General features: G+C 43.5%; 1 protein-coding gene across 2 annotated transcripts; it reads left to right on the forward strand.

The window, feature by feature from the left end:
- The first annotated feature begins 7,516 nt into the window (after positions 1–7,516).
- IFNGR2 (interferon gamma receptor 2) lies at positions 7,517–20,868 on the forward strand. Of its 2 annotated transcripts, XM_040584951.1 has the most exons (7): positions 7,517–7,901; positions 11,975–12,101; positions 12,579–12,754; positions 14,722–14,870; positions 16,107–16,260; positions 17,275–17,429; positions 19,791–20,868. In XM_040584951.1, the coding sequence occupies exons 1-7, from the start codon at positions 7,532–7,534 to the stop codon at positions 19,965–19,967; spliced, it is 1,308 nt and encodes a 435-aa protein (XP_040440885.1). In that variant the 5' UTR covers positions 7,517–7,531; the 3' UTR covers positions 19,968–20,868. The 2 variants fall into 2 exon arrangements, with proteins under 2 accessions (XP_040440885.1, XP_040440886.1); XM_040584952.1 differs by lacking the exon at positions 17,275–17,429 and having other exon boundaries at positions 19,791–19,931.
- The last annotated feature ends 286 nt before the right edge of the window (positions 20,869–21,154 follow it).

Here is a 21,154-nt window from a genome sequence, read left to right on the forward strand (position 1 = left end):
GTCACCACCATAAGAGATCGTGTTCATGGACTAAATGAACTCAGTGGACATTTTGTGGACATTTGTGGACATTTTATAGACATTTTTACAAGGGTGGTGCATAGACTAGGGGAATGATATCTGTGTATTATATCAAAGGGCGTGAAGTGTGATGGTGGTTAATGAGGTTATATTGGAAAGTGTGGCATGATGTAAATGGTATAGAATAAAGGGTGGATACTGTCCTGGTTTCAGCTGGGATAGAGTTATTTTTCTTCTTAGTAGCTGGTGCAATGCTTGGATTTGGTGTGAGAACAATGTCGATAGCACATTGGTGTTTTTGGTTGTTGCTGGGTGTTTATACCAAGTCAAGGACTTTTCAGGTTCTTGAGCCCTGCCAGCCAGAGGGCTGGAGGGTCACGAGAAACTGGGAGGGGACACAGCCAGGACAAGGATCCGAACTAGCTAAAGAGGTATTCCATACTATATGACGTTATGCTGAATATATAAACTGGGGGAAGAAGAAGGAAGGAGGGGACATCCGACATTATGGCGTTTGTCTTCCCGAGCGACCATGACGTGTGACGGAACCCGGCTTCCCTGGGGATGGCCGAACACCTGCCTGCCCATGGGAAGCGGTGAATGAATTCCTTGTTTTGCTTTGCTTGTGTGCACAGCTTTTGCTTCACCTATTAAATTGGTCTTATCTCAACCCTCAAGTTTTACATTCCTTTCCGATTCTCCTCCCCTTCCCTCTGGGTGAGGGGGGAGTGACTGAGTGGCTGCATGGTGCCTGGTTGCCAGCCAGGGCTAAATCACAACACACCAGAGCTCAGTAAGCCAGCAGGAAAAAACAAAAAACAAAAAACCCAGACCTGACAAAAGCAAATAGTTTCCTGTTATTTAATACACAGCTAAAAATGACCAGAATAAATAAGGAAAGAGAAGTAATGCAATAGCAGCCAGCAGCTGCATGGCCTTAGTCATGCTGCAAGAGGAAACACTTGGAGCAGCTTCTTTCCACCTTTATTTATGATGTCTGACTTTTTGGTAGCCATTATTTCCATTAAATGGGTAGGAGAGATTCAGGTCCTAAAGATGAACCTTGTTAGTCTTTTTCTTCTTCCTTTGTTTTTTTTTTTTATAAAATATTTTAAGAACTATTTTATTTTAAGAACTAATTATCTGATACCAAATTTCAAACGGAACCTAAAGTGATGCCAGAATTTAATCATCTGGTTTAAGTGAACCCGTATGTTTTCCTCTGAAGTCTTACGAAATTTAAAGCTCTATTTTTGAGCCTTCCCTTACTTCAGGCAGGACATGCTTTGTCCTAGCTTGAACACAAGATGATTTAACCATCCCAGGCTGTTCCCAGAGAAGGATGCCCCAGGGGAAAGCTGCTTCTGAAAACTTTTGAGGGAGCCAAGGCAGAGTCTCAAAATCTGATCAGGACTTTTTTCATCAAGAACCTGAGCAGTGGTGGCAACATCCATTTGAAATTCCAGTAATAGGTGAGATCCAGAAGGTCGTGCCATAGATCTCCACTTGTGCTTTTCAGCAAGCATTATGGTCTAGTTCAGGCATCAAAGAGGGATGTTGCTAAGGGTAAGGTAGTCCTGCAGGTTGAGATTTAACCTTACAGAAGAGCTAGTTTTACAGCTGTTGGACTGGATGAGTCTTGCTTCTCTTTTACGCCAGCCTCAAGCTTTCCTCTCCCAACTCCTTCCTCACTGCCTCATGTTGGATCTAGTAAGTGCATGGTGCTGGGATGCATCAGTTGTGTCAAATCAGCCAGGCCAGCGGGCCAGACCAGGGCCATGAGCCAGAGAAGGGGCACAGCCTCCTCTTTACAGTGCAGATGACTGTGCGGCTGGCTTGGCTTTTGTTTGGGTAGGAAGTCGGGGATTTCTCCCAGGCATTTTAATGTGGTCACTGCCTGTACTTGCCTATAGTATAAATCTATATGTTAGACAAGAACTCAGAGGAGAAAGAGGAGTTATTTACATGCAACTGTTTGGGACAGTCATGTTTTCCAGAGGTGCTTTTGTAAGTCACCTCCCAGTGCTGCAAGCCTTCCATTACCAGAAATAATATTTGATGAAGTAATGTTCCTTAGGGTGTGCTCTTCAGAGAAGAATGACTTATGAAATTAACCTGTTTTAACCTCCCATCCCGTCCCCATGAAAATTCCCACACCAAAAGTTGTACCTTCTGAACAATTCTGCATCTAAACATCAATATTTGAAGAACTTGGTTTTTTTCTGTCACTGTGATCTTTCTGTTAATACAACTACCTACAACTATCAACAACATGCCCAGGCATCTTAAATTCATGATCAGTTTCAGACATCAGGACATGCCTTGTTTTAGAAGTAATGATCTGGAATACAAGTTTATCTGTAGCAGATACGGGGTGTTTACCTAGTCACGTAAGCACATCTCTGTTTTTGCTGATTACAACTGCTCTAAGTAGGCATGCCATGACTAACTGATTATACTTCCTCTTTGTTTCTAGGAGACTTTATTTCATTAGACTGTTACTGGAATGAATTGTAAAAAAATTTAAGCACCACAGCGTGCTGAAATGCACACACCGCAATGGGCTCAAATCCACTGGCCTCTAGGAAAGCCTATTCTAGCTCTCAGTTCACCAGTAAACACCCTAAATAATGCTCTCATCCAGAATATGCAAAAAAAATCAAGGGAGGGAGGCGTTTCTTTTTTTTCTTCCTGATCTCTTAGTCTTCTCTCCTTTTGAGAGGCACAAACGGTAGAACCTGAGTCTCACAGGAATACAGGTTGCTGCTGCACCTGTGAGTGGGAGAAGACAACCTGGAGAGAGTTTAGTGGGGCCAAGCTCCCACTGTAATATATTTATATTAAATACTAAACAAAAATATTTCCTACCTTTTGCCTGGATATGAACTAACTGATACGTCCTGCGATTAAAAACACTTCCCTGTGCTACAAGATTGAAAGGCAAAGCATGACAGCACCAACTTTCCAATTAAAACTCAAAAACTATCTAAAGCAAATGTAGTAAGACATAACTTCCTTAACTCTCTTTTTCACTTTATAAACTTAGCTCAGAACATCTCAGAGAAATAAAGTAACTTTTTTCCCCCAAGGAGAGGGCTGATCTTTGAAACCTCACTTCACATGACTCGGGTGTTTTCTGGTTGTGTGACGCTGTGGGAATCCCCTTCAGCCAGCAGCAGAGCCTTCCTCCGTGGTGGCACTGAACCAATGAATTCCCAAACCAGTGTGCATCTACCTTACTGCTGGAGCTGCTGATTTCTGAGAGATGATGAAGAGTATCAGGCTCAGCAAAGAGCTGGCAAGAGTCCTCCAGGTGCTGGCCTGGAAAACCTGTGCTCACTTGCCTGCTTTACCAGGGGCCTCATCAACACACACCCCCAGTCACCAGAACACCAAGTTTGTGGGGTCACATGCAAACTCAAGTATTCCTGACACTCCTCGAGGCAGGAGCAGGGTCAGACACTGCTGGTAGCTGTGGGGGCTCATGTCTCCTTGCAGGGTGAAGTCTGTGCTACCCAGCATTTCTTTCTGAGAACAGGCATTGCTATAGCCCACTTGCCATGGCTGTGCAGCAGTTTGTGCATGTTTTTTCTCCCAGTTGTGTTCCTGGCTCCTCTTTCCCAGTTTTGGATTTTTTCTTCTTTGCTCTTCCTCACCTTTTTCAAGAAGAAGCGTCAGAAATGGATCCTGCAGCAGCTGGAGGAGCATAAACACAGCTGGAAGAGCAGAAGAGGTGTGGATGCTAAAGAGCAACTGACAGGGAAGAGAGCTGTTGCACAGGGGACCAAGACTTAGGTGGCTGTATCAAGGGACAACAGAAAGAGAATAAACAGATGTTTATTAGCTCTCTAGCACCACCCCAAATGACCTCTTTCCATGCATTTGTGAGTAGATGGTAACACTTGTTCACTCTCAAACATTCAAAGACAGAGGGTGGTATATATGGCATGTGCCTGAATGCAACAATGCAATATAATCTTTATCTCAAATATCAAGATATTAGGAGCATTTTTTTAATATTGTGATTTGTTCTTAACTTTTGAGCTATTTGATGATAGCACCTCTGCCTTTACAGGCTGGAAATAAGAGCATGGGAAGGTAAAGAGCTCAATGTCTTCATCCATTAGCTATGCAATGATGTTTCCCATTACAAACCCCTTGCGAACAGAAGTGGGCTGCAGAAGGCTTACTCTGTCAGGTGCTGGGGACCAGAACGTTTTAGTTATTGAAAGTTCCAGAGGGAATAGAACTTTTAAGAGAATGAAGATGTCTTGCTAAATTGGAGATGCCCCTTTATATGCCTAAATACCCTTCCATCTGCCTCCAAAAGGACCCAGGTTGCAGAGGAGGGTCCAGATCATTCCAGTTTTCTCCCACAAGTCAGCAGAGCTACCACAGCAAATTTTGCAGGGGGAAGAAGCTTTGTATCTGAACAGACCAGTACAGTTTTTCTATAAGATCTGGGGTTTGGTTTGTTTTTTTTTTTCATGTTAGGTAAGTATCAAACAAGTTAATTACATTTCTCTTCCAGTAAGATTAAAAATCATAGCAGCAAACACCATGAGTTGGAAGCAAGGAGGGAAGAGTTTGAAGAGCTAGCTTTTGTCAAAGTCTTTAATTTGTTTAAGGCTTGCTGAAGTATAGTTTGAATAGCAGTGGGCTTTCTTGTGTGTGTTGATGCTTGTTTCCTGTTCTCAGTACATTTGTGTTGTTTCTTGCACATTAATGACATGTCTTGCAAGTGTCAATTCGTACTACTCAAAATATTGGCAGGGTAAATACCACAGATGAATTCCAGTGCCTGTTAAAAATTTTTTGTTATTTACAAACTGGGGAGGAGGGGGGATTCTTCTTTTTATCTTCTTCCTTTTTCTGGTTTCTTAACTGAGTTAGCCATGGTTCTTTACATAAGATGCCTAGAAGAGGGGTAATGGAGGAACACAAGGAAGTTGCTTGATCACTGCAGCCCCAGAATTGTTCACCTACCAATCACTAACTGATGTATGAGTGTCCCTGAATCTTACAGTGCATGCATTTCACCTCTATCTATGTGTTATTTTTGGAGAAATTCCTTATCTTTTGTGGATTCAAATGTGCCAGAAATTTGGCTGCAGGAAAATTATTGGCTTGATACTGATTAGCTGTCTTCTTATGGATGAGCTGGTTTCAGTTTTACAAGGGTGAACTCAAGTGTCCACATATAATAATCAGCCAGGCTGGGATTTTAGAGTAGCAAATAGAAAAATACACCCAAAAGTACTTACTATGCCAGTTTATTGCAGTTATGTGCCACAATGTATTTTTTTTTCTGCATATAAGACTTTTCAGTGATTTTAAAAGACTGTAACTTGCAGTGATAGATGGAGCTATTTCTCCTTCAAAATATATTTCCTTCTACCTTCATTTGCTAGCTTCCACTTTCTTATATTGATAGTTTTTAGTGAGGGAAAGGGATCTGCAAGAAAAAATAATTTATCCCTTACTTTCTAATTTGACATTAACTTTGTTTTTTGCTCCCTAAGCTCAAAGAAAAGAAAACAATATAAATAATTATCTCTGAACCCCTGTAGGTACAGATTTCCCGGGTTAATGATTTTTTTTTCTTTTGGAGCCAATTGATAGGATCAGATGTTGCATTTACTCCAATTCTATCTTCTCTCTGTCTTCATTAAATTAGCGTTTGTTCTCCGTTCTCTCCCTTCTCTCTTCAGCTCTCCTTAAGCTACCAGTCTTAAGAAGTCATCCTTTGTCCACTGATGGCGAAAACCATGTATTTCATAACCTTTTTCCATGAAGGCACAACCAGTCATTTCTACTTCCCTCCCAACAGCCTGCTAGACTGTAAGACAGTAATTTTTTGGGCTTTGACTTACTAGGAAGCTTCAGCTAAGAGAGAGATCAGCTGGAGCAAAACTAAAAGCCTGCAAGCTTCCTGTCTGGTTTGGCAACGGGAAAACACACATGATCGGTTATGGGATTTCTCTAACAGTTGCAGTAAATACGTGTCTTTCAGTGCAAGGGTAGAGGGGAACCCCGCTTCAGAATTCATGTTTTGACTTGTTCTTTAACATAACCAAGTTTCCTCTGTGAATGTGTGAATTAGAGATGCCACCAAAATTAACATGCCTTCTGGACATGCTGTTCTGATTTAAATTTCATACTTAGAAACTGCCAATGGCTTTCCCAGCTACCTGCTTGGCTACCTGCCACCAGAAATGCTTCACAAATCATGCAAACAGTGTGTGACTGAATTCCTCTGCTGTTTTCAGACATCACTATTAAAGGATCTGTGTCTCAGCACAGGCCTGGCACTGGGGAAATCCCAAAGAGAAGCTTGTGGAGTGGAGGGTTTCGGTAGAGCTCAGTTGCTCAACTGAGAGAGTTGAGTCACTTTTCCCAGAAGGGTTCAAAAACAGGTCAGGCGTGTTAAGTGCAGAGAAAACAGGCTTGGTCTCTAACTGAATTACTTTAATCTCTACCACCCTCTTCTAGCCTGCGTTATTTTGACAATCACCAACCAACCAGTTGTCTTTCCAGCATTTGCTTCCTCCCAACCCCCACCCCCACTTTTGTTTATACTCTTTTCTAGCTTTTATCATTTGTGTCAGTGTTAAAAAGCTTTGACTGAGATTCTGACCAGCTTTATTACTGTACCTCCCTGCAAAAGGAGGATCTTCGCCCTGAAAGCTTGCAGTTGGTAAGAGCAGGCCATAAAGGGCTAAGAGAAAGGGAGGAATCTCTCTGTTGGTTGAGGAAGATCTGAACTACAGTGAAATCAAGTGATTCATCCAATCTTACTCAGAAATCAAAGCTGCCCAGTCCTTACCTAGTGCTCTGAATGCAAGATACACTTGCTGTAGTTGCCTGCTTTCTTTTTGTCAGAAATCCAACAGCAGTGGTGTAAACTTTGCTCAGGGAGCCTTCAGGTGGCCAAACGTCATCTTTATTAATATTAATTAAAGATGCGTTAAGTACCCTAACTCTGCATGGTTTCCTCTGTTGGTGGTTCTGCCAGTCATAGTTCTGATGACTGCCCAACCTTGTACTAATATATGAGAGTTTAATAGTATTTGACTTTGTTCAGGAGACGTATGAAACACTCCTCCACTTTACGGCACTCTTGTCTGAAGTAGTGTCAAAGCTCTTAAAAACAACAGACCCCTGCCTAGTGAATTTTAAAATAAGCAGTCGTTCTATTACAATAGTAGTAATCTGGGAGGAACACTGTCCCCCGGCATCACCTCCACATTTTTTAATCGCAATACCGTGTGGAAGGTATGTGGTTAGGCTTAACCACGGGTTGGTGCTAGACGCAGCCAGAGAAAGCCGGGGAACTTGAACCACTTTAATGGAAAGATTTTTCCACATCAACCACACTCCATAACCGCGCAGGCAGCTCCCGGCCCCGCCGCATGCGGAGGTGACAGCAGGACCCCCCGCCGCGCCGGGCCGGGCCGGGCCGGGCAGGGCCAAGCCGAGCCGAGCAGGCCGCGGGGCCACGCCGCGGCCCATGGCCCAGCCCGGAGCGGGCACCGCCGCCACCCGCCCGCAGCCACCCCGGCCCCCGCAGCGCGCCAGGCGGCGCCGAGGGCGGGCTCAGCCCCCCGTAGGCGGTGGTGGAGGCGAAGGCGGAGCGGGACCAGGAGGGAGCGGCCGCCCCGCTCGCCGTCAGCAGGCGCAGCCGAGGGGCCGGGCCGCGGGCGTGAGGCGGCCCTGCCAGGCCTGCCCGCCGCCGGGCCAGCCTCAGGCGAGCAGCCTCTGGCGGCGAGCGGGGCTGGGCGGGGGGGGCTCTGCCGGCCGGGCCATGCCGTGTCGGGTGCCGCGCCTCTGCCTCCTCCGTCTCTTCCTCCTCCTGGGCTTGCTGCGGGCCTCGGGCGCAGGTAGGTGCTGCGGAGCGGGGGGCTGGCGCCTGCCACCGCCACCCAGCCGGCGCCTCTCTCCGCGCCTCCTCCCCACGGGCTTCCGGCCGGGCGGCGGCGGCCCGTGAGGTGAGGTGAGGGCCCGGGCTGAGGCGGCCCTGGAGGCCTGAAGCAGCCCCGGCGGGTGCCGGAGCCGCGGGGGGGGATGCGAACAGGGCTGCCGCGAGTTTCCCCTTTCCTCGCCCGGCCCGCTGGAGCAGAGCAAGGCCGGCTTTGTCCAGCCGGCGCCGGGGCTGCCGCCGGCGCCCGGGCCGGCCCGCAGGCGGCTGCAGCCAGCGCGGCCCCGAACCGGCGCCGCTGTGCGAGAGGCCCGGGTGCAGCCCCGGGCGGGACTGGTGCGGTGTAAGTTGTTGATGTGGTACCCGCGCAACAGCCTCCTCCGTTTGGTTTTGTGAATTGACAGTTTAGGTGGGATTGGCTTTAGGCTTCGATGTAAATTTCTTGCCGTAAGGGGTGTGTGTGCGTGTGTTGCTCTTCAGGTCAGGTCTGAGCTATAGCTGTCTCAGAGTCAGAGGGTATAATCCTGGCTTCTGTATGTATTCCGGCAAGTGGGAAGAGCTGCTGTGACATGTTCTGAATGAGGTACGTGTGCGGCGTGGTCCTTGCTGGGGCAGGCGTGTGCCTCCGTGAGCTCGGCATGCCTGCTGCCATGCTCCCTCGCGCGTGCCAGGGCCTGGCAGGGGAGCCTGGCGAGGCTCCCCGGCTCTCTGGGGTAGCTGCGGTTCCAGGCCTGCAGTCCGTGGCCAGACTTGGGAGCCCGAATGCCCATGGGTGGTTTGAGGGACCTGCTGCAGTCCGTGTTGCCCGGTCCCATCCCATCGGCATCAGTGGGATTTCACAGGGAGCCATTCCGGTGTTGGGCTTGAGTGTGGGGCCCCCTCCCCCTCTGCACTTTCTCACAGGCATCTGTTGCGAATGGAGATGCTAAAATCAAAGCCAAATGAATAGCCAGCTGTCGTCGCATGTCCCCACCTAGCCACAGGCTTCTGCTGTTCACCTTTTGCAGGCTCTGGTGCTTGTCTGACAGTATAAGAAGCCAGTTTGCTGCACTAGAACAGCAAAAGTACATCAAAAAAAAACCCCAGACTTCTTTTTTGCCCATTTAGGAAAAGGATGTGTGCTCAGGCAGATGCAGGGGAAGGGATCAGTAACCATTCAGGAGCAGGAATGGAGGCTGCAAAACTGATGGCTAGACCAAGCTGAGCAGCTTTCACTCAGTGTAACTTGTGGCTTCACACTCTGCTATGTGGAAGCTTTGACTTGTGGCTTGAAGAGTCAGAAACTCTGTGCATCAGGAAAAAACAATCTGAGCAGTGTTTGGCAGATGCCTTAGAAGAACTGGTTCAGCAAGACCACCTTCCAGATGAAAACAAAGGACAAGGCATTTGTACCTTTCCCTGACCTAGGTAGTTTTGGTTTTCTAGGATACTTGCATATGTAGGTGCTTTTTTCTGAAGAGTGCATCTTGTTACTTTGGGTCATACAAACTAAAATTGGTTAGGGAGTTCATTTTGTGATTTCAGAAATGTAAGTAACTTCCTTTGCCAGGTTGAGATATCTAACTGAAATACATATGTTTTCCCATGGTGTGCTATGAGACCAGATGCTCAGTGCAGCAGTAAATGCCTTGTGGCACACAGCATCTTGAGGATCAACTACAGTCATAGATCTGATAACATTTGCAGTGTTTTTGAAACTGGTAGGGGAAATAATATGTTTCTGAATGCTAATATAAGGCAAAATAATCAGTGTGTAGGCCTGACTGAGGAGGTGAACTAGCTACCCTGATTCTTCATTTTTTTCCTTTTTTTTTTTTTTTTTGAGAGAGAGAGAGAGAGGGAGAGAAGAAAAGAGAACACCAGTGCTTGTGTTTTGTTCTGAGGGGTTTCTTGAATTTTGTAAAATTAGTTTATAGTGGATGTCTGAGTGCACAGATTACTGATGGTGTGAGATACCTTGCCACGTGCTAGACCAGCAGTGAGAGTGCAAGAAAGAATATGCATGACTGGACGGTGAAAACTTTTCTTGAATGAAGAAAAGGCTACTTGTTAGCCTTTAAAATACATCAGAGATTAGTGGTTTAGGTAGCCTTTGTAACTGTAAGGAATCTCAAATAGGTTTGCAAAGCTGAATGATTGGCCTGTAGCCTAAGGCGATATGTGTTTACTTAAGAGCACTGGTTAAAAGGTGAAGCTAAGGAATTAGTAAAATATGTAATTAAAACTTTGAGAGCTTAGCTAGTTATTTTGTATTTTGGGCTTAGGGTTCAAGCAGGTTTATAAAGATTTGTATCATCTCTTTCCTGCGCTTGGAGGATGTTAAGAGCCTGGCATGAGGCCTCTTCTGAAAGATAGTGCTGTCAGCATCAGTGTGCTTTTTACATCTGGCTTTGTTACACAGCACTAGAAATAAAAGAGAAAACTTTTTAACATTATCTCCATATTCCGAAAGAAGGATGGGGCCAGAATTTAGCTTAAGCGCTTGATCTTCTGATTTTATTTATGTAAAAATAAACAGACGATATTTTATTGTCTTAAGAACAACAAAAAAAGAAATCTTATCACATTGGATATCACATAATCTCTTGTCACAGTCTGTTTTGAGCTCAGCAGCTGTTGCCCCAGTATGTTTACTACATGGAGAAATAAAAGTCAAGTGTAGAAGGAAACCTGAACCTTTTTCCCTCATAGGGCAGGCAGGCAGTGAAGCTGTTGCCCAGCACGGCTGTGCAGGCTCTGTCCTCGGAGGTTCTGTGACCTGCCTGGAGAAAACTGAGCAGCTTGGTTTGATGCCAGAGCTGGCCCTGCTTGGGGCAGGGGCTTGGACTGGCCTTCCCACCTGAGTGACTGCAGTGCTGTGGTTAAAAATGCAAGGCTTTTCTGGTTTTAAAGGCATTTTGGTAACTGTGTTTTCCTGTATTCCTTGCCTCAGCCTACTTCTCTTAATCTTAGTCTCTTTTGGCTATCCCAATTCCTTGCTGTTGGTCTCCTTGTCTTTCAGTGTTTTTTGGTTCTCCAGCCTGCTGTTTTGCCCAGTTTGCCAGCTAACATCTCCCGCCAGCTGCTCTTCCACTTAACTTCTTTCTCATCTGCCTTCCTGTACTTCACCCACCCCCATTTCCCCAGCCCTTGGTTCTCTGCCTTTTGGTGATCTGCCCTCCCACCCTCCATATGGTTTTTCTGTCCCTCTGCCCCCAGCTCGGTGCCTGGCCTTTGGCTGTGCTCCAGTCCCAATGGACAACTTCCTCCTCAGCTCTGCTCGGGCTAGCAGGGGAGTGGTTCTTCCCCTGTACTGGAGATGCAACTGTTGGCTCTCCGCTTCTGTGTTGCTGACCTCCTGCCAAGCTGCTCAGAGTGGTTGCAGTCTTTGTTAACCTCCAGGAGTTTATAACTTGACCGAATTTGGGTGGACATTCCTACTAGTAGAAGCCACTCTCTAACAGAAGTTTCTGTCCTCTGTTTTGTGAGTTCTATTTCAAAAGTGATGAAACTTTAGGCTTGCAAGTGGAACAGCACACCATGTATTTGTGAATGTTTAAGTATGAGAATGCCTTTTTTTTCCCCCTTCACCTGTTTCTTTGAAAGTTTCAGTGAAGTGACCTCAACATTTTCAAACAGCTTAGCAGGAGGCAAATGGTCAGGGAAAACATGTTGCAAGTCGTTAACACAGTAAAATGTGAGATGCAGACCATTGAAACAGATGAGCTTCTGTGATGACAAGTGGCTGTAGACCTTAATTAATAATTTCATGGGGGAGCTGGGTGGGGTTTATTGTTTTGTGCTGGACTTGGTACTTTCAGTGCTGTGTTCTGTATGGAAAAAATAAAGGCAATAAGTTGCAATTCAGTGCTTTGTGGGTAGCAGCAATACTTAAATGTATTGGTACTAGTGCACCTAGAAACAGAACGAGGAGGAATGGTTTTGCCCGCAAAATGGTGAAAATGTAATGTATGATGACAGCATGTGGAGACCAAAAGTTAGTTACTGTGTAGTTGAATGTTTCAATAATTATTTGGTTTCCTCTTCTTACTTTAGAATCTTCTTCCCATTTACTGGCACCAAAGGATGTGATGATTTATTCCTATAACTTTCATAGTGTGCTGAGGTGGTCTCCTGTTAAAGTGGATAGAGGGTTGGTGTTATATACAGTCCATTTTAAAACGTAAGTATATAGTCCTAAAAACAACCAAACTAATTTTGTTCAAATCCAGTAACACAATTGGTTTAAAACAATCCCCCCAAACCTAAAAATCAATAAGCACAGAAATGAAAGGGTTGTCTGTTACTGATGCTTTTATGTGTGTCCAAAAGCAGCTTCTGAAAACTGACAGTCTCTTAGCCTGGGATGCGTCCACTAAACTGCGAAAAGATTGAAGGCCTGAAGAGCACCCAGAAATGTTGCATAGTTTCCTGTACAATTTTAGCCTTACCAAATTCTCACTCACTAATTTTAATTTTTCCCAGATATTGAGGAGATGCAGGTGCTGAAATTCCAGGGCTGTGGAATTAAACCTGCATGAAAATGGTAGCTTTGTAACACATTCTTTTATTACAAAAATTGTCTAGGTGGGAGGGATTGTATTTTAGGTAGTTGCACTCTTCTGCTGATACTTTATTTGTCCTTTGTTTTGCATTGCAGGGGGGCCTTTAACCACTGGGATGAGATGAACTGCACCCGTATCGCCCAGACTGAATGCCGTTTGCCCTGGTCACTTAAAGAGCGGCGCTGGACTGTTGTTTTGCGCGTGAGGGCTGAGCTAGGGCACGTGACTTCTGACTGGGTGGAAACAGATCCATTTGTGGCAGAGAGAAACAGTAAGTGCTATTGATGATTTCAGTGTCTCTGTCTTAAAGGACGTTTCTTAAAAAAAAAAAAAAAAAATCTGTTGTCTGTTCAAGACTTTTTTGACTCTGTTATGTACAAAAGCCAAGTGAGAGAATTGTAGGTGTTTGGTTAACGAAGACTGCAAGGCCTCAGTGTGTCACTAGGAATTTGATACTACTTGGTTCTTCTGTACTAGGGTTAGTAATGCGCTCTTTCAACAGGTATTGAAAGAGATGAGTTTCCTTGGGTGGCTGAGCCTTGTATACAATGTTATTTTGGTAGTTTTCCATTTTCTTATATCCTACTTAGCACTGCCACGTGCACGCATACACTCCCTTGATTTGTGGTAGTCTAAGTACAAAGTACCTGTTTCAATTGAAGAGATCCCTTTTCTAATAAATATAAATGGTCCTGATTACATGTGGAAGGGTCAAGAGTACACTTTAAATCCTGTTACATGTGCGAACAAGCGTATTGTTGTTCTGTATAAGGTCCGCTCTTTGCCTTGCTGTGATTGGTTTCAGGATTAGAAGAATGTCAATATTGAGTTAAAAAATATGTCTGAAATGGTAAGGGAGCAGAGGAACGGGTTTATTAACTCTTTAGCTCAAGCTCTCCCATACCTTTCAAGGAGCAGTGGTAGTCTCTGCTGCTATGATCATGACCAGATTCCCTGGGGACTGGTGGACTTCAGTTCTAAAAGTTGGATTTTCTCTAATAGTAGAGAGTGTGGGGTGAGGACTTGCCTGAATCCTGAATTGAAGTTTGCAACTGACGTATCCGTAGCTTGTGATGCAGGGCTGTTTAGGGGTGGCACGCTTTGGGGGTTGGGAAGGCACTGGGCTAATAGCAATACAAGACAAAGCAGAGGCTGGGTGTGGGAGAGATGTTTGTGTGTCTGTTCCTTGGGAGAGCAAGAGGAACGTTATGTGATCGTTCTTGTGTGACAGCCCTCGGGATCGGTTCCTAGGCACCGAGACCATGGACTACTAGTTGGGTATTCTCTTCTTTTAATGTTTAGATCAGTCCCACTCAAGAGGGGAGCTTTGGGAATCTGCGAGGGCACGCAACAAGGTGTTTAGAGTTGTACAGCAACAGGAAGTAGAAAGAAACTGAAATTTCTCTACCAATATAAAGATCATGGGGACCAGTTTTCTCTAAAGTAACAGTGGACAGCAGGTTCTGCTAGGTTTTTTGAGGTACAATAAGCAACATTTGCATGCAAGGTTGATTTTTACTCTTTATAGTTACCCCTCTTTAATATGCAAGCAGCTGTTAATTACACTAGTATGTGCATGAGTGGGTTTTTTAAGATCCTGGAGTGCTTTACAAATACAAAGCTTAACTGGTGAAAGGAGTCAAGATACAACAGATAAATGACTGATGTCCATATATGACCTGTGATCACATAAGTCTCATGCATTAGGACTGACAGTACTTTATATAACATTTTTCATGGGTTAGACCTCAGAGTACTTCACAAAAGGAAGTCGTCACCTCTACCATTTAGGAAAGATGGATTCATGAGAGCAAGGAGGGGGAAACTAGTTATTCCTCTTCCAATGTATTGACCCAAACTGTGTTTTTTAGAGAACAAGGAATATGTATCAGGCTGTTTGAAGAAAAAAAAAACACAAACAAAACAATATTTTATCACCATTAACTGCAGGTAAACTCAGATACATTCTAGTGAATATTTACTGAATATTCCAGGTAAAGTTAACAGGAAACTTTTGTATTTAATTATCTAGTTTCTTAGGCTTTCAAGTCTCTTTCCTTAGATTTGTAGTAAAGTAGGCATTTTAAATGCTTTAAGTAGATGAGAAAATGTATTCGCTTTCTTAAGAAAAAGCTGTCAATGTTTAGCATGTTTGCTGAGAGCATCTAAGTAAAGCTGGAGGTGGTATGATGAGCTGTTCAGCATCCCAGAGGTTCACTGTTCTGTGTTCATTTTCAGCTACTATAGGGCCCCCTAAAGTGAACAGCGTGATTGTAAGCTCTGACTCGCTTCTCATTAGTGTCACATCCCCTTTTGGATCTGAAGCAGGTGACTTTCTTCAGTATCATGTGTCCTACTGGGAGAACACAACAAGTACTACTAAAAAAGTAAGAATTCTCTCTCAATTATTTTGTTCATAGTGCCCTCATGACTAAGAGAGATGAGTCAGTGTCTTTTGGCAAAACAGCAGAAATGGAGGATGAAAACTAACTCTTTTCTCTAGCAGTGAAGACTACCATTTTGTGTCTTGAAAAAAAAGTTAATTTGGTCTTTGTACAAGTATTGCACATATTACAAAACTTCTGAAAGCACCTTCTTTTCCTCCATCTGAAACAAAGGTTAAATCACATTGCAGTTCAAGGGAGAGAATCCACAAAGTGTCAAAGATATCTTTAAATTTACATTTAGATTCCAAAGTTTGCTTAGGCAGTTTGGAAAACTCTGAAATCTCCTTCCTCCTTTCCTGCGCTGGGCTTGTTTGTGCTGGTAGCTTCAGTGACAGGCTGCTTTGGCCTCGTGTCACCTGTTCCTAGGGCAGAGAAAGGCAGAGTTGCTAGAAACATGCGCTGGACACAGCTGGAATGAGCTATCCCTGTTCATACTGAGACTTAGAGGTGTTGGTCTCATTGTGCACTTATGCTGCTGTCTGAGGCCCCGGGAACTGTGTTCTTGAGAGGCTAGTGTTGCAAGGGAGGGCTTAAGCTGCACTAAAAAAAACCCAAACCATCGTTCTGAAGTCAAATGTTTGAAAAACTGAAGCAGAAAAAAATAATTTATTAAAGAAATTTTCTGTTTCAAAGACCTTGCTAAATCTGAAAGACCACCACTTACTTCCTCTCTTGTACCAATGTGTATTTTTCTGACACACATAAAATACCTTCATGCTTGAGATTCAGACAAGAAGTCATGCTTGTAGGCTCCACCGAGGCCCTTAGCTTAGTCCCTTACAGGTTAAAAATTCACAAGAGGCTGTGGTGGCTGTGTGGGGACTGTGGAGGTTTTGCACTGCCCATCAGCTGTTTTCAGTAGAAGGAGCTAAGATGGTGGAAGCTTTTCACTGAACTACACTTCCGTCAGTCTCCTCTGATGGTGGAGGCACTTCTCATGGCTTATTTTTTCCCTCCCACTTCCTATATTGTGCTCACTGCCTGAGCTGTTACAGAGGCCATGTCAAAGCATCCAGCAGCACATTGCTTCTCTTGTTTGGGAAAACTGAATTATGAAAAATAAAATCTGTGCTTTTTGAATGAGTAACTTAAACTGGGGGTGTGGGGTGGAGATTTGTGTTGAAGATAGGTCTGGTTTTTACAGTAACACTTTTTTTTTTCTTGCCTTTTAAACAGGAGACAAAGACAAGCAATACACTATTCAAAATCAGAAATCTAAAGGAGTTAACACTTTATTGTTTTAGAATCCAAGTAGAATTGATTACATATTCGGATTTCCAGTTGCTTGGGCTGCAAAGTGTCCCAGAGTGTTACAGGACTACAATGAGTGGTAAAAATCAAATTTTGTTGTTTTTTATATATAGTGGGGTGAGTGTAGACCATGAGTCTTAGATCATTTAACTGGGCACTTGCACACCCGTATTTGTCAGGAGTGCTAAGAGAGCGCCGCCAATAGTAGTTCACCATTGTCACTAATGGCAAAATAATAAGGAATTTTTTAATCGTTAATTGAGGGTCTGTGTTGTACTCTTTCCCCTTGTCCTTTTCCTTCATAAATACTGCTATGGGTAATGGGTATTACTTTCTAGAAATACGCAAAGAAAGAAAATACACATACTTGGTCTTTGGAGGAGGTCATTGATGGAGAAGATGGTATTACTCTTGCAAATCCTTTCCCTCATGAAATGCCTCCTGCAGGACAGGAATGTCCCTCTCCTCTTTCACCTGCTTCCTCCTCCGACATTTAAAGCTCCTTGTTTTTGTCCAAGATAGAGAGGGTGAGGGGAGGAGAGGGTGTGTGCAAGGTAATGGGAGTTTGTCCCTCTCTTGAATCTCTCTGTGTGATCGCCAGCACACAGGTACAACCGATTGTTAGCATGCTTTGAACACGCTTGAAGATGTGTAGGTGAAACATGCTGATGCAGTTTCGGAAGCCCCACAGGAGCTGACCTCCTGGGTAGTGTTGACCAAGTACTTGATCACAAGCCCCTGAGCTGTTTTCCTCCAGCGGCGATTCCTCGAGCTCTGCATTTGCCCTGCTAGCATGTACAGTAGAAGCTTGCCTTAGGCTGCGTGATTAAGGGGTGGAAGGAAGCTCGTGGGAGCTGGTGACTTCAACGTGGAGTCACAAAACAAGCTACTTCTGAACACCGGTGTTCAGAGTGCATCTGTAGTAGGGTTGTGATCTTAGCCTTGGGAATTACTATACTTGGTAATCTAAGTGTAAATGTCAGCTTGCTGTATGTTGTTTTACATTTGATGATGTATAAATATGAACCTACCATATGTACATACATGGGGTTTTTTGTGGGTTTTGTTTGTTGGTTTTTTTTTTCTTTTTCAGAGGCAACCAGAGCTGGGTATAGTATACTAGTACTTCTGTTGGTGTTGCTTTTTGTAAGTCTGGTGGCAGTTGGTTTGCTTCTTCTGTGGAAATACCACAAAACAATTAAATATTGTTCTCAGCCACCTCTAGAAATCCCATCACACTTTGAAGAGGTATGTGTAGACATTTTTTGTTTCTTTCCTCCTGCCCCACTCCCCCTATAAAAGACAGCAATGGTCTTGGAGTGAATATGAACAAAGCTAGTTGTTACGTAACAGAAATAGATACAAACAATTGTTGACTCAGTGTAAACTGTTCTTTTCTCACCTATGATCTCCCACTTTGTTCCTCTCTTACTCAACAGATTTGTTTTTCTCTGCACTAAGATACAAATGCTGTCGTAATCCTGTTATGAAACTGGAGTAAGATTCTCTGTTCCTTGACTACCCCTTGTCCACCCCTTTCTTTGCTTATCTAAGTCATCAGGCCTGAAACAGTTGCTCACTTTAAGAAAAAAGCTTTTTTGTGCTGCAGAACATGTACTTGGAACCTAGGTCTCTGATTGGAAATCGAATATGGAAAAGCAAATACTGATTAATTGCAAGGACTGACTTGAAGATGATGGACCACCTAGGAGAATGTTCTTGGGCTTTTTTTTTTTCCTTGTAGGTTAAGCAATACTCAGATGAAAAAGTCATCCTGGGATTTTTTTTTTTTTCCTTTATAGCTCACACATTTCTGTACTAAACAGTTGTTTCAGTCCTGTTCATCTTCCTCTTTTAAAACAGGAAGTAGTCTTTAGTGAAGTTGTTGATTTAAAAGTTCTTGTTCAGTAAACATTCCATATTTTTAAAAGCTTGTATTTGTTTGCAGGTTTTTTAGGTGTATTTCTCTGTATATACCTGCATGTCAGAGTAGTCTATGTATTCTGGTAGTTCTGTGATTGTGGAGCTGTTTTTCCAGACTTTTACAGATGTATGGGTGAATGAACCCAGACTTTCTGCAGAGCCTTGAGTAAATTTTCTTTCTTCATGCTTACACAGCTTCCGTTTCATGGAGGCTCATTGGAGACAGCTGTATCGCATATCAAGCAATCCTTGTACAGTGTATTAAAATAGTGCAGCATTTCATGCAAAGGACTTGCAAGAATAGAGTCTGTCATTGTGTTCTGGAGTTAATTGTATTAATCTAGAAAACATGCAGCAAGAGCAGGTACTCTTTGAACAATGGTGAGCCTGCTTTTGGGCAAAACATTTATTTTGATTTTAAAATAAGATATACGTGTTTCAGAAGAGGATCAACCAGCTTGGGGGTTCTCCTCTTAAAACACTGATTATTTTAAGGTAATATCATATGTACTCTTTTAGATTTTCAGAAAAAACCCACATGCTTCCTTCTTTTACAAAAGGATCTAAGCTTCTGGTGCCTGAGTTACAGGGAGCAGTTCTGCAGAAACGCCTTCACATAGCAAAGCCACATAGTGTCTTGAATTTGCTGAAGTGGATGTTTTTGAGTTCCCATATGAAACATTTAAGATGCCTGAAAAAATAATCCTGTTGCTCATTAGCCTTGCTATGGTTACAGAGGAAGTGGTGCCTTAATCGAAACTAAGGCTAATTTTATCCCACAACAGCTCAAGTCGAGCTGCAGTCCTGTCTCAGCCAGATTATGAACCTCCTGCAGTACAGAACAAGCTTTTGAGTAAAATTACAAGCGACATCAGTCTCTTACCAGTGCGAAAGTGTCTGTGTTCCAGACATTTTATTTTTTCAAATCAAGGGAAGAGTGGTGGCAGATGATTTTTTGTTGTTGTTGTTTTTCAGTACATGAAGTTTTTCAGTACATGGCTTAAATTCCCAGTGAAACACAAGATCAGCTTGGTGATAAGGAGGGGGGGGGGGGGGCAGAAAGAACAGAAAGCTGTGGCCTACATCTTATTCTAATGCTCCTTTCTTTGATTATGCACTCATTGTAAAGCTGAGGACTTAATTCTGGAGGAAAGGGGAGCAGAGGAAGTCAAAGCAAAAAGTAACTATAAGAGAAGAATGCCACTGGAGTTTTCTGGTAACAGTAACAGATGCAGACTGGACTTGTCTGACACTGAACAAAGCAGAATCTTAGATCTCGTTTGCTCTGTTAGTGCTTTAGCCAAGCTGTCAGTCGCTAGATTCCTGCAGTTGGAGGATTATGTCCCCAGCTGTGTAATAGAGAAGAGTTTTCTCTATGGTTTGTTCTTAACAAGTGGAAATTTGCTTAAACGTGAAAAGAGTATTAGCCAAAATTTAGTAAAAAAAAAAAATAATTAAAAAAAAAAAAAGGAAATGCAGGCTGCTTTAACTCACTTAAATGGATGCTTGCACAACTGTTTTTTTCCCCCCCCCCCCCCCACAAAAATAAGGTATTTTTAATTTTCACTGTGAATTCTGGTCTGAAGCAGTTTGCCTATAGGTGGTGATACCTGCTCTGTCTTTGTAATTTCTAATACATCTGTTTTGTGGATAGATACCTAAACTGTTGTTTCTGGCTTTTTCCAGTATTTGAAGGACCCTAGCATGCCTGTTTTAGAGGGGTTGGACAATTATGCCGAGGATGATCCCCACGATTCCTTATCTGTTGTATCTTGTGGAGAAGGAAGCCAAGCCTGTGGCAGCAGTTTGGATGGTCGAGCTCATCATTCACAAAGTGTCTGCAGTGGCAGTGAAGTCACCTAAGCTGCACCCTCGTGAGAGTGCTGTACCACACCTTTGCAGAAACTCCTGCCTGTGAGCGATGCCGTGTGGCTGCTGGCAGGACAGATGATGAGCTCTGGACAAAATACGGCCACTGACAAATCCTGAGTGAGATGCTGCTTCCTGAGACTAGCGCGGAGCCTTTGTTTAAATGGCTTTTGCAGAGCTACAACAGCAGCTGTGTTCTGCCAAACGGACTTCAAAGGTGGAGCATGAAAGGGAAATGAACACTAAATTGCCTACAAACAGACGGTTTTAAAACTGTTATATTGACATCATCATATTTCCCAGCTCAAATTGAAATGAAGCTTTGAGAAGTAATGGCACTTTATGGTAGGATATAGAACAACCTAAAATTTTTCAGTGAGTGAATAATTGCACCATGAATTATTTTTATAATGGCTTTTGTTGCCATATTTGTGCAGTCTGTTAGCACTCAACATATATTATATCCACCCTAGTATGCTTTTCTGAATCATTTTAAGTACATGCAGTTTTCTGTGGCAGCTTCTTCCCTCCAGATAAAATTTCGTTAGGCTGTCATTTTTATAGTACTTCCCTCAACATGAACCTGTGCAAAGAACTGCTCCAAGAAGGACTTCCTAATGTCTGCCTCCTAACACATTCATGAGAAGCATTAATCTTCTGCTCCTGCAGTGAGACAGTCACTCTCCACAGCAAAACAAACTTTTAAGATAACTTCGCTCAGAATTTATATAACATGTATCAATAATTATCAGACACTAAAATCACTTGTTGACTATCAGATTATCCTGCAAATGGAAGTTGACTGAGGGTTCTGGTTGCAGAAGCAGAAGTTGTTAACCCTCACATCACAAGCCTGTGGGGTCTGGAAGGTATCTAATAAAGCACAAATTAACCACTTCTGTACTAGAAAGATTGTTTTTATTTGTTTGACTTTTTTCCTGGGTTTGATACAAGTTATTTTGGGGGGAAAAAGAAAAATCCAAGCATAAATACGCTTGTTTATTTGCAAATGACTTGTTCAAGTTACCTAGGTCTCTTAATGAAACCTGGTCACTGTCAGAGCTGTGGGTTAGCTGAGGTAATGCTGTTCCACCCCTTCCAGGAATATACAGGACTGCATGTAAAATCAGTAACTTTTTTTTCCAAAAGCTTTATGAGGTTGTTTTCTCATAGAACTAATC

This window comes from Falco naumanni, chromosome 2 (assembly GCF_017639655.2).
Source record: "Falco naumanni isolate bFalNau1 chromosome 2, bFalNau1.pat, whole genome shotgun sequence".
Lineage (NCBI taxonomy): Eukaryota > Metazoa > Chordata > Aves > Falconiformes > Falconidae > Falco > Falco naumanni.

What these genes read in the sequence shown, in the direction of transcription:
- IFNGR2 (XM_040584951.1), top strand. Translation starts at nt 7,532, where the DNA reads ATGGCCCAGCCCGGAGCGGGCACCGCCGCCACCCGCCCGCAGCCACCC. An exon ending in ATTTGTGGCAGAGAGAAACA is followed by an intron (nt 12,755 to 14,721) that starts GTAAGTGCTATT and finishes GTTCATTTTCAG; the next exon opens with CTACTATAGGGCCCCCTAAA. An exon ending in TTACAGGACTACAATGAGTG is followed by an intron (nt 16,261 to 17,274) that starts GTAAAAATCAAA and finishes TTTCTTTTTCAG; the next exon opens with AGGCAACCAGAGCTGGGTAT.